General features: G+C 37.9%; 1 protein-coding gene across 5 annotated transcripts in view; it reads right to left on the bottom strand.

Annotated features, from left to right (window-relative positions):
* The window catches only part of LOC127953115 (caskin-2), a 51,896-nt gene extending 34,903 nt beyond the window's left edge, over window positions 1-16,993 (bottom strand). For 4 of the 5 annotated variants that reach the window (XM_052552026.1, XM_052552027.1, XM_052552028.1 and 1 more), the window contains exons 1-2: window positions 16,609-16,944; window positions 12,148-12,681 (exon numbers count right to left, since the gene is read on the bottom strand). In XM_052552026.1, the coding sequence (XP_052407986.1) occupies window positions 12,148-12,241 (94 nt within the window). In that variant the 5' untranslated portion in view covers window positions 12,242-12,681; window positions 16,609-16,944. Of the gene's footprint in view, window positions 1-12,147; window positions 12,682-16,608 lie in introns of all 5 variants that reach the window. The other variant, XM_052552031.1, reaches the window with a different exon arrangement.
* Window positions 16,994-17,663: the final 670 nt, after the last annotated feature.

Below are 17,663 nucleotides of genomic sequence, written 5' to 3'. Positions count from 1 at the left end.
TCAAATGACCATTGGCCTTTTTCGGCACAATGTAAAAGTTCAACATCTGATCATTCTCTAAAACAGAACTGAAGTGAAAGAGCACTGTGTTCCAGCAGCGTCCTCAAAGTCCCGCATAATCATTGACTTCTCAATGAAGCCATTCACATTATTACAAACTTCTTTAGTGCAAATGCCAATGTAATTTACGATGATTCAATTTGTTTTCAAGCTCCGGCCCTTCTGTGTTAGATCAAATGCACAGCTGTAGCATCCAATTTCACCAAAAGCCATACTTGAGATCAAGTCCTGAATGCAAAGAGGAAAGCAACAGAATTCACATTCGGTCACGCCTTCACTATAAACACAAGGCTGCATTTTTGAAATGGCAGCAAGTCACAAAACATTTCAAAGAGCTCTGCCACTCTACAGAGAGATTGTGGCTGACTGTTGCTGCCAAGGCCTGGATCTGAGGCCTCTGGAAGCCTATGCATATCCAAACCAAACACATTCCATGTTTTTATGTCCTGAAGAAACCAATCCTGGTTTCCCTTTAAAGTCGGATAAAAAATTATCTCTGGAAATGGAAGAAGCCAATCCCATGATAATATATCAGTAATGGAAGTCCGCTGGTGTTGCGAACTGTCCGTATGACAGATTTCCCAGCTCCGGGTGTCTGTCGTGTCAGCGGAGTCGTGCCGTCACAGGGCCAGCGGTTCAGTTAATGGTCACATCTGTGACTGTGCTGCGGTCAGGCTGTGTCACAGAGGACAGAGCAGAGCACGAGACATGCTTTCATCTCCGTGCCAAATGACGGGGTCTGGCAGCTGCGGGGCCAGCCGCCGGGGGAGAGACTTTTTTTTTCTGGTTAAACAACCATAAATTCAATGATGGGCAGGTCCTTTGAGAATATGTACGTGCTGAAAGCAGATTTTTCAAAGAATTAGAATGGCTGTCATTCACAAAGTTCTAAACATTCCACACCCCTTGTGTTTGTATTAAATTTATTCTCTAATTTGATTATGCACCTACCAATAAAGCCTGTTCAGACATTATTGAGTGTACACAATATTCTTGAGTATGTGTAGTAGAGAACAGAACAGCATGGAGCACATGTACAGTATATTTTCATCAAATAAAGGGATAAGGGGTGTCGCGATATTGATAGAAACAGTGATATTCAAAGCAACAATTATCGATATTGTGTTCATTTAGTGTGTGATTAGTGATCACCGCAATATTTAACATTACATTAACCTGTTTTCTGAGTAAAGGGTGACTATATTTTTATGTACATTAACAAAGATCAATAAATTGTGTAATACATGTATTGTTCATTGTTCATTCATGTTAGTTGATACATTAATGTTGACAAATGCCATCTTATTGTACAGTATTACCATTAATATTTATTCATCATACTGTTGAACTTGACAGTATTTTCTCTCATGTTTTTCATAGGAACTTCAAAGAAGTAATAAAGTAAAAAAATATTTGACTGATATCTTTCCCTCCAAGGTTTGGAACGACATTTCATTTTTGGGTGAACTATCCCTTTAATCCAAGTACAGGACTGGTGCATCACCCAAAAAAATAAAATGGCAATTACATTTAAAAAATGAATGACTTAAACCGCTGTCAGTTCATTTAACACAGTGAACCATGGTTAAATCCATTAGGCAGACTTTCCCCAAAAATCAGCATGGAAAATAGTTCACAGATTTTGTCTGGGGCTGCTGATGAAATGTTTTTGCACGTTTCAGAAGTGTAGACCCATTACATTTGATGAGAAAATAGCACTGAGTAAAGGAAATTTTCTTGCCATTCCAAATGAGGAAAAACTTCTCAACTGCTTCATGACAAGAGGTCGCTTTAATTATATGTGTGCAAGAGCTCAAAAACTACAATTTGATGAGTAAAGTGCAAACAGGTTATGAAGCTAGTAATAAAACAAACTATAGCTTTAAAGTGCAGCATGTCAAAACGGAGAAAAATAAGAGGCTGTCATTTTAAATTACGCGAAAACGTCACAGCTGCTTTTCCAAACAAACACCTTGGATAAGAATGTTGAATACACAATTTTAGAAGGGCTGAACTTTGCTTTCATTAATATTTGTAATGGCACAAACCACCATCCAGGTCATTGGGGCAAGGTTGTGCCAGTGGCCACAAGGAAAATGCATTTAAACTAGGATTAAAACAAGTGGTAATTTCCTCCTACCGCTTCCTATTATGTCTCAAAAACAACAACAGGAGAGGGAAAGATTATTCAACAAGAGGGAAACATCTGTTTCAGCCATGGGTTTTTTCCACTACAACCAGAACATACACTAAGGAATATTACGGTGCTGGCATGTGAGAATAACCTGAAAATAGCAATCCAAATTAAGCAATCTGCTCTTGAATCTGCAACATGTATTGCATTTGCATACAGAAAACAATTGATCTTGAATCAGTTTCTAACTCAAGCATTGAAGTGAAATGATTTATCTTCAATTGGCTGAAGCTTCATTGAGCTTATGTCAAGAACTGTGGTATTTCAGAAGATGTGCAGTGCAGTCCCTCAGATTTCTGCCAGTAGTTAACGACGCAGTAATTGTTTTGAAACTTCACTCACAGCCACTGCTTTAGGTTTCGAAACCATATTAAGGGTTAATAAGGTGGAATGCAAAGCAAGATGATGACAGAGGCTATGTAACATGCAAATGATCCGTGCTCTTAATGTGGGTGTGAGTGATACACATGGAAAAGGCAAATAGTCAAAGCTCCAGTGTTGAGCATGAGTAAAACTACAGCAGGCCTGTTTGTGTGTGACTTCTCTCAATCCAGCATTGACGGACTGTTGACTCTGCAGAACAATCATTCTGTCATTTCAGCACAGGTGACCACACACACAGATGATGATTATGATGTAGGAAGAGACCCAGAACTGCTGACAGTGTGGCACATGATGATGTGGAGGTGGTTTATAAGCATGCTTTGCCAGTAGTCATTAAGCTTGACTAACAGTATACTTATTACTGGTTTATTCCTCCAAGAGTAACCTGGGCCTAAGGTGTCTTCAACAGGGGTGTACTGATGACAGCTTATCATGATTTCAAATCAGAAAACTTCCATTTATCAGAGTTTTGGCTACTATTTTGACATTTTCATCAAAGTTGAAATTCTTGTTTCTATTTACTGCAACAAAAAATCTATTTAAATGATTATAAAGATGCTGTGTTTATAACGTACATCTTTACATTTAAACTTCATTTAATGGATTAATTTGTATTTTTTTTATAAAAAAAAACATTGTATTACAGTAACACGAAATAACTTTTTTTATTCTTTCTTTTGTGTTAAAATACTTCTATAATACTTTCTTGGACAAAAGAAGTACTTTTTTTAGAATGCATACGTCAGCTTAAACTCTTATTCAACACACACACACACACACACACACAGGAACATGCTACACATTTTGTTCTCAGGACGAAAAGGAAATTCACACCCCATGCTTTGTTCAGTAAAGCCTTTTTCCTCCTAACCCAAACTTTCATCGGTTTCCCCAGAATCCACTCCCACTCTATTCCACCGAGATCACGTGCCGCTGGCATGTGATTGACCGTATCGTTTGAGATACGCAGGCGCTGCAGGAGATAAGGTGACAGATTAACAGCACCAGCGATGCCAGGAGCTGTGCTCCTGTTCTATCTGTGCTTTGGCTCAAGTCCGTTCATCATCATTTGAAAAGAGCTGGAGCATTTCCATTTCTCCCGTTAAGGCACTTTAAAGAGCCCATAAAAACAAAATTAGTGTTTTGTGGCTTTAAGTCCACATCTATTAGCTTTGAGGTCAGCTCTATGCTAGAGGGGTTTCTGAAATTCAAATAAACTCTTTTAGGAATTCAGGCCAAACATACAGAGCTTGTTTGAAGGGGTCTTTTTCTGAATAAAAGGATACTATATTAGAATCAGAGGAATTAAATAGCATTTCAAAATATAATTTTATAATAAGCATCACTAGACAGTTGGAATTTATAATGAACAGCCTTTAACAAAATTTCATATTTTATCAAGTATAGTAAAGTAAATATTAGAATGTGATTTTGTATATCACTAGAAAAACTATGTTAAATGGTCATTAAAAAAAATAATGCAATGAATACTTTCTCAATGCTTTTAAGCTACTTCAGTTCACTCACCTGTAAAGCTATAAATACAATGTTACAAAAAGATGTATGTTATGTAGTGTCATACAAGAAACCTACTCACCAGGAAAAGCTTTTGAAAACAGCTACTGTCACAATAATCAAAATCACAAGACGAGTGTTGTTTGACTATTAACATGGCCTAAACACTGAATGAATAGGTTGAGTCAATGATTCAACGACTCACTCTTAAAGACCAGTAGGTGTCCTAAAGCTCACTGCTTGCCATCAACTATTGAGAAAAGTCTCAGTGCTGTTGGAATATTACATCAGAACTCTGGGAACTCTCAACCAATCAAATTCAAGGACTTGGAACAAACTTCAGAATAACAAAATAGATAGCTCAATTACTAATGTTGATTTTTGTAGTTATTCTCCAATCATGCCATTGCCATTGCTGCATCATATTACAGTTAATTGTACCGACATCTGTCAATGATAAAACATAACTGGTCTCTACTAGAACATACTGCACAGTGCAGTGCACTAGTATTGTGTTGTAAAGTTCACAGCCCCATCCTCTACAGCTCCAAGGCTGTCTCAACACAGAAAGTCTTGCAGTACCTGTTGAACGCATTAATTAAAACGCCATTAGAGGAAACAGTGAGCGCTGTGGGGCGTACATTCCCTCCAACTGACATCATCTCTCCTATTCTTGTGCATTTTTTCCCTCTCATTCAAAGTTTGGGGTATTATGTCGCAGGCTGGACAATGGTTGGCACGCTCAGAGAAGTGGGAATGCCAGAGAAATATCTGTGAAATACTATTAAGCTCCAGCTCAAGGCAGCTGCGGCTCATAAGTCACTGCATACAGGGTTCTGAGGTAATATTGACCCTCTTTCTACACTAACTACCAGATTCTGCTCCTGCATTCCTGTGTGGAAAAGAAACGTGGAGAATTCACACACAGCCTCGCTCGTATGCGGCAGAGCTCAGGCATTAATTGACTGCAGTGTTGTGGAGCTCTGCTGGGGTCTTACTTCAGAGCTGTGTGCACTTATAGTAACTTTCCATTCCTAAATACAGCCAGGAAAAAAACAAACAAAAAAAAAAACAGACAAGCTGTTTGTCAAAACTGCACCAGAGTAGAGATTGAGGCACACACTGTTCTCTGGTTTATTCAGCATTATTCTGGCCTCAGGCATGACTGCAGTACTCTTCCGAGTACAAGTCATCTGTGTCAGGAAGATAACGCTTGTATACTCATTCAGAGGCAGAAAATAATTGCTGAAATCTCAAAGCTTATCTGTGACACGCCAAAGACTCTGATGGACACAACAAATGCAGGATAAGGCGATAAGATCCAACAGAAAATAAACAGTGTGTGGGTCAAATACACACAAACAGGGTGATTTCAGCTTGAATGCTGATTTACTGTTCTCAGAATGTGATATGAAACGTTTCATGTGGAGGTCACAACAGGGTCACTATTTTTTTAAGACCAACATAGGGATATTTCTCTTCTTCTGAACAGCACCTGACATGCTCTCAAGATGTTTCTCTTTAGCGAGCCAATTAAGAATTTAACAGGCAAGTGGCAGACTCGACAGACAACTGCCGTACAGAGACTGAATTTCACAGTCTGTCACAAGAGGTTTTAACACGTCCCCTTCAATATGTGGCCCCCTACCAAAATGAGAAAATCTCATTAGTTTCCCCTGCTGCCATTAGTCGTGGTGGGGGACGTTTGATATTAAGGAGCATCTCATAAACATGCAGTTAAACCACTAACTAATGAATGAAAAACCACTACACAGTGGCTCTTTCAGAGGATCAAATGAAATCATCTGTGACTCTGATGTAGAGCACCGTCATTACAAACTGAGAATCCACCACCGGCTCTTTGAGACACACAAACATGCACCCCATCTGGTAGAAATGATAAAAAAACCACATTCATTGAAATGAGTATTAAACACTGATGGGGAACTTGATGAATTGTCTGCACCCTGAATGCAAGGTGCTGGAGGTTAGCAGTGGGTGGTATGACCAAGATCTTATTCTGTAATAAAAACTATGAGGAAATTAAAAAGACAATTGGTTTATATATTGAATAACCCTAAGTTAAGAGCTATTTTTGGTTAATCCATTGAATTAAATACAATCACAATGGCACTATATCTCAGTTCATTCTCTGGAACGAGGATAAACATGCTTTATGTTGACTACAATGTGTTTTGTGTGGAGTGCCAAGAGCACAAAACCAAAGAAGTTCAAGAAACATTCAGAAACCTAACTCTCAAACTATAATGACTGTAAATGATACTTTTGCTGTTGTTTATGCATTTACACAATTGTTGATTATTGTTATGCATATTGCTGAGCCGGTGTAATTCATTTCAAAGTGTATTTATGTCACCATAAACAATTTTAGTAAAGTGTTTGATCTTAATCTAATGAAGTGCTTCCCAATCCTGGTCCTGGAGGCATCCCAGTACTGCAAGATTTGAATGTCTCCTTAATCAAACACACCTGATTCAGCTCGTCGGCTCATTAGTAGAGACTCCAAGACCTGAAATTGGTGTGTCAGAGAAAAGAGACAGAATGAGAAAGATATATATGTGTATATGTGCAGTGTTGGGGTCCCTCCAGGACCAGGGTTGGGACCAACTGATCTATTGCATACACAACTTTTCAAAAGTTTGGGATGTGTAAAACTGGTAACATTTTAGTATTCATCTTATTCCTAAAGGTGGAAGTAAGCCTATGGGTGAGATTTTATGGGAAATAACCAGAAGAATAACAACATGCAGTAAATGGTAAAACTGTTTGCATTACAAACCATTGTTTTCATAAGTAAGATAATACACTAAAATAATATGGGAAGACACACCAATTTGCACTACTTTTAGGCAGTTTTGTTCATCTAAAAATTGTTGGAAGCAAATGAGAAATTGACAAATGGCCATGCCCATTTTTACATGAGGAATAAAGTGGATAGGAACCAATTCTCACTATAAACTAGCATGACTTTTAATATCATATTGGCTGTTTAGGAGTACTAAAGCACATATTATTCATGACCATATTCTACATCACTAATCCTACCCTACACCTAAATTTAACAACTACTTTAGTAACTATTAATAAACAGCAAATCAGGAGTTTATCGAGGCAAAGTTTGTAGTTAATGGTTTATTAATGGTGAGAACTGGACCTTAAAATAAAGTGTGAACATAAGACTTTGTAAAAAAATTTTTTAAAGCTATTTTCATTTGATTAAAATTAAAAATAAACTAACAGTTTTCTATGTGAATATATTGTAAAATGTAAAATCTGATGCAAAGCTGAAATTTTAGCATCATTACTCCAGTCTTCAGTGTCACATGATCCCTCAGAAATCATTAAATTATATTCATTTGATGCTCAAGAAAAAAATATTATTGTAATCAATGTTAAAAACAGTTGAGATGCTTAATATTTTGTGAATTTATTCCAGGATTGTCCAGTTCAAAAGGACTGAGTTTATATGAAATCTTTTGTAACATTACTACATCGTTAATGTATTTTTTTTTTTATCAACCTACTGCCTCCATGATAAATAAAACTATGAATTTCCTTTTTTTATATCTTACTGAACCCACTTTTGAACAGCAATGTACATAAACTGTTGACTAACTGGATGTGACACATTTTTCTACACTGACAGAGGAAATTCTGCACGTACAACAGGATTTTGGATGAAATTTCACTCTGGGTGGAGACATTGCAGTTGAAGCAGCCTGTCAGTAACAGCAGGCTACGACAAAAAAAGAAAAAAAAAAACGTTATTGTTTGCTGCTTCATCATGTTGCATCTAGTTCCCTTGAACAACATATATGCCAACAAACATCCCAGCACTAAAAACAACAGGACTTAAAGGATCAAACATCTGGGATACAATCTGAAATAATAGAGGATTACACCACAGATTTAACACAAAGCATTATCACACACAAACAAATTACTGTACAATCCCACCCAACATCAAACCTCCATCTGTCACTGAAACGGTGGAAAGGAAAAAGGTCAGGGAGCAAAAAAAATCCATCCAGCAAAATCCAAAGTCAGCAGTAGGCGTATATCGGATGTGCTCCTGACTCACCAGGAGAACTTTCCACAGCCTTTTACTAGATATAAACACATAGATCTAAGGGGTTGTTAACATGACAATGTTTTCAGCCAAAGACTGGAAACTTTTTATGTATTTTGCCTGTTCATTTACACCACAACTGCGTTTTTGGGACTGAAAACGCATATTTTTGAAAACGGGTTTCAAAGTACAAGTTTTTGAAAACACCACAAGTATGGTTTCCATGTAAACACCCAGAACGGAAATCTTTGAAAACGGTAACGTCATGTGCGTGTTTAGTACGTGTTAGGTATGTAGACACGCACAGTACGTGTCGATTTTAAAGGTAAGCGCGAACAAACTTACACAACAATGGTGGATAAGATGGCACTGTTGTTGCTGCTCAAGAGTTTGCTAACGCTTCTTCAGCAAAGTGTAGATTTACATCATATAATCGTCACTTCTCTACAGGTACTGTTCACTAACAAGGTGACAGCGCCAACTACTGGCCTGGCATACCCAATACAGAGTTTTTGGCTGTTTTCACGGAAATGTATAAACGCAAATCATTTTGAAAACGTTATCATGTATACGTGAAACTTATTAAAAGCACATGGGAGAACTTTTCCGTTTTTGACTACATCATTGTTATGTAAACAAAGCCTAAATTAGGTCATGATAAGAACAGCACATGATAAGAAGCGCCCATGTGCCGGGGTCTCTCTATTGCCTATAATCTGTATGACCACCATCTGGGTCTTCATCGTGATTTATGAGAGTCTGGGGAGAAAGCAAACCTGCGCTGGCAGATGTCAAGGCGAGCAGAGCAACGGATGCTTGGATGCAATAGAGGGTGTTGTTTTTGTTGACAAGCCTTGATGAGCACGTGTACCAAGCACAAGGTGATGAATTAGTAAAGCTGCGACTGCGAACAAAGGATCGTGGGTAATCTGACAGACTGCGGCGCAGGCCCTCGGGGACTGAGACAAAGCGGCAGGGACGTGGGGCGGAGGCATGCTGGGTAGGCTAGTCAGCTGGCCGGGTCTCCTGCAGCCTAAAGCATGAGGGCCACAAAAGCCCACCGCGTGTTAATGACTGTATGAAAGCATTTATGACCCTTAGCGCACTAAAGATGACATTATGGCGCAATTACTCAGCCTGCGTGCCACTCACACAATAGGCCAGGAGTTGATTCTGGTCTGAAAAGACAAAAGAAGAGGTTATACACAAGATCGAGTCACGACCTCGTCCTCTCTTGATGTGGCTGTGTTATCTGCGAGTGTTTACACACACTCGGGTAAAGAATAGCAGAGGTGGTGCTGGGTTATCAAACTGACCTCTTGCCGGCCTTGGAAATCAAACCCTGAAGCTTAAGAACAAACTAACAAAAGCCCAAGGGAGAAGACTTGGTGACCAGGTGTTCAAAGGCAAGTTCAGGATGTGTCAAGAAAACAAAAAACACTGTGATGTTCATTCAAGATGCAAAATTGGTTTCGTTACTCTTTCCCATGAAAGTCTGCACAGCCAATCTGAGATAACTACAGACACCTGCCTAACAAGAGGACACAAACTTCAAAAGACAAAGTCCCCTGTGTTCTAGTGGATAATTACAAGCACCTTCCCAAACATGTGAAAAGGTCACCTGCAAGGTGCAAAGTATATTTAGGGACTAAGGTTGTTCCAGGTGTGAAGGTGCACTATTAGCCAACACAACTGTCTCAATGATGTAGCATATAGATATAAAGGTAAATAAGTGCAGGAAATAAGTTAATTCAACTCGTACATTATTATTTATTTTATTTAATATTACATTCGATTTAAATGTAATTATTATTATTATTATTATTATAACATACACTACATTGAAAGATTTGTGGTTGGTATGTATATTTAAAGTATCTCATGCTCATTAAAGACACATTCATGTGACCAATAACACAGTATAAATGATAAAGTTGCTAATATTATTACACTTTAAAATAACCCATTTCTATTGAAATATATATATGTTCAAATGTAATTGATTCATGTGATCAAAGCTGAATTATCAGCATCAATACAGTGTCATATGATTCTTCAGATATGCTGATTTGACGCTTAAGAAACATTTCTTGTTGAAAACAGTTTGTCTGCTTAAAATTTTAAAGGAAACCCTGATATATTTCTTTAGAATTCTTTGATGAATAGATAGTTAAAACATGTTGAAACTAAATTATAAACGTTATGTTCTTGCTGAATTAAAATATGAATTGCTTTCAAAAAATAAAAAAGGGGAAAAAAACCTTGCTGACTGCAAACTATTTAACATTACTGTTTATTATTAAATTCAATTTTAACTATCGCTGAACTTTTTTAACAATTAAAAAAACAATAAGCCACTCTGTATAATAACGTTGTGCCTTTAAACCACTGTAATATACAGCTTTTAGAGGCATACTGCTTTTACAACTGTCTTTATATGTTATCACATCAGTCTCAGACAGAGAAAAGACGCCTGGCAGTTTGGGAGGTCTTATTGGGGCAGAGCATCTTTTCGCCTCTACAGACTCCCACCGCACCACATCACAGAAAACATGGGGTCTTCATGCTGGAGTTACATGCCTAGCATTGCCTACAGCTCACTCTCAATGTACTGCCATAAAGAGATAAATGCACAACGTAAACACAGAGTCTGTTTATGTTATCAGGACCCAATTCAGGACACTGCTCTTACAGAGATCCCAAACCTGGAGAAACAAAACACTTCCAGCAAAGACTAACTGGTGGGACTGGGAAAACGGGCCTCAGTGGGGTCCTCCAAGCACTTCATTCATGTTAGACCATTAGAAAGCTAAAGTACACAGAGATACGCTTAACCAAAACAACGGTCGCCATTGATCACTGTTGAGCAGACAAGCATTTCTGAACTTTGACCTTCTGAAATAAGCTCTTATCATCAGCCAATGAAATGAAAAGTAAACTGGCTCTGTGTAAGTAAATAATGGCAAATGTGGTTGATCAAAGTTTCTAATGACTTTATTTGTATTGAATATGTCTGCATGAATTCTGCAACAATTCTGCAGAAAGTGCAACAGATTTCCACAGAATTCAAAGATCTTCATATCGCGATGCATTGCATGTTTGTTAATTAAATAATGTGGCTAATCTGGTCACCTGATCATGCTTTGAACCATCAATTAACAGGCTTACTCATATTCAAAGGGAAAGTTAACCCAAAGTCCTCATTGACTTACCATTATTCCAAACCAGCATGAACGTATTTCTTCCGTGGAGCAAAACAGGAACATTTTACCACACAGTAGTCTAAATATTTAAGTCTGTTCCTCAGTTGAAGCTATTGTATGGCTCAAGAAAACGTGGAATATAGTGTACAAGCAATATGGACCACTTTTATGTTGCTTTTTTGGTCATTTGTGGATCTTTAATGCTGCTGAACACCATTAACTTATACGGTATGAAAAAATAGAGCAGCATGAACATTCTACTAAATATCTTCTTTTGTGTTTTATGGAAGAAGAAAGTCATACAGGTTTAGAATGACTTGAAGGTGAATAAATCATGACAAATTTCTGATTAATGTGTGAGCTATTCCTTAAAATCCATCTTGCAGAATGTCCCTCACGACTCATGGAGAAAATGTGGAAAGATACGCTGAACCTGTACAGCCACGAGCACCAATGTAGATCATTTAAGAGAAATACATGCATACTGAGAATTGTTTTAGGTAGATCACCCAGCTCTAGTCAATGGTATATAAATAACAGGATCTCCAGTTCTAACTTGTTCACACAGAGGACCCTTTAGCACCAAGGTTGTAGAACAATTGCCAATGATGGTCTGCAAAAGCAAAGATCTTCATGGATATACATGATGTCCAATGCAGTAATAGGAGGTCAGAGAGGTAATGTACTGTACTGTTACTCACTGCTTTTGCTGGCTTTGACCTTGGCCAGCAGTTTCTGCGTAGTAGCTAGATCTCCATTCTTGACCGCTTGCAGAAGGTCCTGCTCTTTTCCCATGATCTCCACCAGCCAGAACTCCACCAGCGTCCCACAAGAGTCCTGCTCCTCCCTTACACCCCCATACAGCAGCCCAACCGCGGCATGAACCTATCCCAGAATCCTCTCTTTCAGTAGTGCTACAGTCGGGGTAGGTGACAGCCAGACGTCTGAGGGAACCACAAGCAACCAGAAATCTGTGCTTCTCCAACAATCACGTCATCAATTCAACAGACTTCAGCTCTCCGTTTGGTAATGGACACGGAAGGCCAGAGAGATGGAAAATCTATTTCGCCTTATAAATTGCCTTCCGGTTTTTCGCTCTTAAGTTTCCAGAGTCTTTTCAGGGTAACAAAGTCCGTTTTGGTCGCGTGGAGCTCAGTTTCTGGGAACGCAGAGGCCCTGCTGATGCTGTGGTTTAGAAAGTTGAGAAGACCGGAGTGGCACAAGCAGACCAAAACCTGAAAAAGCAGTGGGCAAGAAAAAAAGTACTGTTAATACATCAGCCAAGTACAGTGTATGAGCAAAGCAGCAAGAGGGAGAAAGTAATGCTGAGAACAGAAGCCCACTATGAGGCTCTGACAGCAAGCCTTTTGTGATCAAATAAAGACTCTTTTCACCTTTCAAACAATTTCTTCTCGAGGAAAGGTTACAGGTGGATTATTCATGCTTAAAGGGATATTTCACCCAACGCTGTAAATTCTGTTATCATTTAGCCATCCACGTCATCTGTGGAACACACAAAAAAGATATGGTACTGTTCAAAAGTTTTTTAAAGGAATTCATTATTTTTATTCTGCTTGGAAGCACAACAAATAATGTCTTTAAATGTCTTATAAAAGAAAATAAAGAAAAAGATAAAAGAAAAAATCTATTTAAAAAAAAAATCTTTATATTCATTTAAAGAATCCTAAAATGTATCACTGTTTCCAAAATAAAAATAGCAGCACAACCATTTTCAATAATGCTAAAATACAAAACAAAACAAAAAGTTCCTAGGGCGGCAAATAAGCAAAGAAGAAGAATTTCTGAAGGATCATGTGACACAATAAAAAATATGACTGAAACCCAAACTATTGAACGGTAGTGTATTTTGAACTGTTTGGCCCAAGTCAGTGGAGTTCAAAACAACACTGGATTAATTGCATGGACAAAAACACTTATTTTTATTATTATTATTTTTAGGTGAACTACACCTTTAAGATAAATGTAACCACCATATATGTCTAAGCTTTGTGTCAGTGACATGACGCTTATTCAATTCATTTAGATTTTTTTTAGGGCACAGAAAGTCAGGGTAGTACAACCTATCAAAGGGAAAAAAATAGAAAAAGAGATGCCTTGGTAGACCCGCATTACTGCGTGTCAATAAGCCAATAAAAGTCTCTTAAAATAGAAGATTTTAGCCATAAAGCAATTGAAAAAAGTTAGCTAGATCCGACAGAACAAGGTATGATTTCCACAAAAACTGTTGGTAACTACAACAGTAAAATGTTGCCTTAAAGTATGCCACTGCACATTTATAATGTGTTGGTCAAGCATTCGTATCTGCGTTTGCATGCCTAACCCCAAATATGAGCAGCTGTAGTAGTAGTAGTAATTGCCTTTACTATTTAAAAAACTGCTGACGCTAGTATTTTCTAAGTCTCAAATAACATTTTAACAAGCCAAAAGAAACATGTTAACTAAAAAAAGTTTAGATGGCATGCCATCTCAAACATACATGCTGTCAAACCCCCCCAAAAAATGAAATCACAGGCTTCAGTGTGGTCTGTACAGGCGAAGAAAAGAAAAACAACAATAACCATATGCAGCGCAGCACATGGCAACTCCATATTCAGCGGTCAGGCTGCCCTGTGTCTCGGTCACAGCATGAGCATTAAACGAGCAGCACACGGTCGTCGCATAATCACTCCTCCATTATATAACGCTGAACAGTCTTGCTTTCTCTACACACCCAAAAGACTCTGAGGGAGTAAGCAAAGCTGTCACTCTCAATAGCTGTAATCACGTCCTCTTTTGTTTCCCTCAGGGCCAGTAGTCTTTATGCAACGTGTGAGTTTTTGAGCCAGGGTGGAGCGCTCTTATGATGCTTTTAAAGTTTGATTGAACTTTATGAGTGAGTTTACAGATGCTCTTTATTGTAAGAAAATCCACAGTTTGAAAAAGAAAAGAGGGAACGTGAAGACTGGACTGAACTGCGTTTACTGATGAAAATAACTCACAAACAGGAATAATGGTTAGACAATGTTTACAAACCATCTATTTAATTCCAGGGATGCAAAAACATAAGCAATGGGTTAGTCGCTAATCATGGTTTTCTCAAGTGCTTCTGGGAAGTTTGTATTTAGGAGTTTGGAAGTTGTAATTACGATGTCAAATGTATTCAAAACATGTTGCTCGAAGCAAGATGACAATGTAGCTACTCTACAAAAACAGCAAGATTTTTCAAATCTACAACAAAAAGGGATGATTGAAAAAACTGTTCATTTAGGTGTTTTTGCTTTGTGCTTTTACTCAGCTTCTGAAGATGTTGTAAATGGAACCATTATTTCTGGTGTGATCGTACAACGCTATCATATTTTGTACATGCAACGTTTATTGTAAATGAATGAATGAATGAATGAAATATTACATATCAACAAATTTACCATATGTACAAGAAGCTGCATCCATCCATCCATCCATTTTTTTCTGGGTTCAAAGACAATCCAGAATTTTCCATCATAATTGCATTCGTGTGCATTTCACTGATATGCAATCTTTTCGACATGACTTGAACACATTATCAGTCTTTACGAAACTCTGTAATAATTAGGCAGGTTTATGATTAACCCGATCCCCTACGAAGATGCGCTTCCTAGAGAACATTTACATGGAACGGGTTAAATAGAAAAAAACTACTCGGAGATCAATACATGGACGTTTTTCAAAGTTGGACAATGTTTAACTTGACACCGTCTTTAAAAACTGGCTGGAAAAATGCAGGTGCCAGAAATGGCCATCTGAACGTGTAGTTGGCTTTAGATGTACTGCTTTAAAATCAGATCCATTTAATAAGATGCAACTTCTCTCTTCTCTTCAGCATGCAAATTAAAGCACAAAGGTTTGAAATGAAATCTCAACTAGTCGCCCTCACTAACTGACTGCTGCTAGACAACTAGTTGATCAACCATCATGATGACCACCAATAATCCTAACCCAAGGGTTCAAGGTTTGGCTGGTTGGTGTAATCCAGTTAGCCATTGCTGATAGATGTAAATCCCAATTACAAATATTTTGTTCTTCTATTAGAAATGATCTGCCAGCGACTGATATTTTTGAAAGGCTCCACAGCTCAGGACAGTCTTTAGTTAGTGCTGAAATTATGGTATTTTCTTGCAGCTTCAGAATGATCAGTCTCTTGGCTTTCAGTGACAAATAAAGGTTCTGTACTGGTTCCATAAAGAACCTTTAACGTCCACGGAACTTTTCAAATGCTCAAATGATTCTTAAAATGTTCTCCAGATAACTTCTCCCGACTGCGGCGCAGAAATACTCATTCTTTGCAACTGCTGCAAAACTCCTTTTTAGCACGTTTATTTTTAAGAGTGTGAGATCAGGAACCGAGCAAAGACGACGGGTGAGAGTTGCATACTTCTGGGGCTGCGTTTGACAGTGAGTAACCTCTAATGAGATGAATGGGGATGCTAATAGAAGGCTTTCTGCAAGTATTATAGGCCATGGTGTGCTGAACAGACATTTCTGAACACTTTAGGTTCCGTGCTGGAGTAACCTGAGGTTGATCGAGGATGCAGTGGTGACAGATCAAGTCTTCTGGGGTTTAGAACTGTATTCTTTAGGCTACTAGAGGTTTAAAGTGCATGCAGTAGGTGAACAAGCACAGACATCACATGTGTGCCAAAATAAACAAACAATGATATCATATTTCTTCATTACACCATACAACCATAAACCAAACTGTAATTGCTGCTAGTTTAAGTTAAAAGCACATCTAACAGAACACACTGAAAACTGTGCAGTTTGTAGAGTTGATATAAATTTGGAAGATTTCAATTCAATCTGCAGAGATCCTTACGGAAAGAAAATCACCATGGTAACCCCCAGAGTCCGCCAAAATATAAGAGTTGGTGTATGTGTTATAAATAGACAGAAAGCTTATTGCACTATCTACAATATAAGAAGTAGGCTATTGTATAATCGCAGAAACCCTTTATTAGTATTTTTGTGTGAGCTAACTAGAAAATGAAACCACAAATCGGTGAAGTATCACATCTATCAAACAGCGCTACAACTAGCGATGTAAACCCAAAGTAACAAAAATAAACTTGTTTTTACAATATTGTAATATTATTTAGCATCAGAACTAATTCTCTTTTAATACTTACCATTAATTTAGTGTAAAGTATTCGTTTTCGATGTAGCTTGCTGCCATAAGAGCGAGTCCAGGATCAGTCGCTGGTTCACTCTGTCCAGTCCAGACACTTCTACAACAACGAGCTCAAAGTCACCTTTACTCAACTCCTTTAGTCGATAAAAACACTTCGCTGTAAGTGTGAGCACTCTTGACCGCTTCTACTCGCGCTCGAGTCATTCATAAGCTGTTTTCTCGGCAGTCCGTGTCGATAAACTCCGAACTGAGCGTCGGCTTCGGTCTGCACGCGCGTGTTTTGAGAGCTCCAGCAGTGAGTGGAGTCGAGCGGAGCACAGCGGCAGAGCAGCTCCAGAGCGGCTCGGTCTCGAACCTCCCTCCCAGTGGGAGGGGGCAGCTCTGCCGCTCTGCCGCCAGACGACACTCCGTTGCCTCCAGTCTCTTCTGATCTCATATTGACTATTGGTGAAGTACAGTATAATAATGATTTCAAATAAAATAAATGTTCAGTATGTAGGCCTATCTATAGTATTAGTAAACTGCTTCAATTTAAAATGTAAAATTACACGTTAATCCACATAATACGTATGTCTTACAGTGCTGTTCAAAGTTTTTTTTTTTTTTTTTTGCTTTTTAAAGTTTCAAGAGTGCCTTTATTTGATAAAAATTACAGGGGAAAAAATGTAATTTTGTGCAATATTTTGCACAATAGTTTTCTATTTTAATATACCCTACTTTGAAATATAATTTATTACTGTACAGCAAAGCTGCATTTTCAGCATCATTAGTCTTCAGTTTCTTAAGATCCTTTAAAAATCATTCTAATATGCTGATTTATATTTAGTTTTGGAAACAGATGTGGTGCTTAATATTTTTTGGGACCTGTGATTTTTTTTTTTTCTAGGACATTTCGATACATAAAAATTTTAAAGGAAGAGTGTTTATTCAAAATAGAAATGTTGTGTTACAATGTACAGTACTATTAGAAAGTTTGGGATAAGTAATTTTTTTTTTCTTTCTTTTATTAAAGAAATAAATTATTTATTCAACAAGGATGTTTTAAATTGATAT

The sequence above is a fragment of the Carassius gibelio genome, chromosome B3 (genome assembly GCF_023724105.1).
Source record: "Carassius gibelio isolate Cgi1373 ecotype wild population from Czech Republic chromosome B3, carGib1.2-hapl.c, whole genome shotgun sequence".
NCBI classification, from domain to species: Eukaryota; Metazoa; Chordata; class Actinopteri; order Cypriniformes; family Cyprinidae; genus Carassius; species Carassius gibelio.
This window is presented reverse-complemented; position numbering and strand designations above follow the sequence as displayed.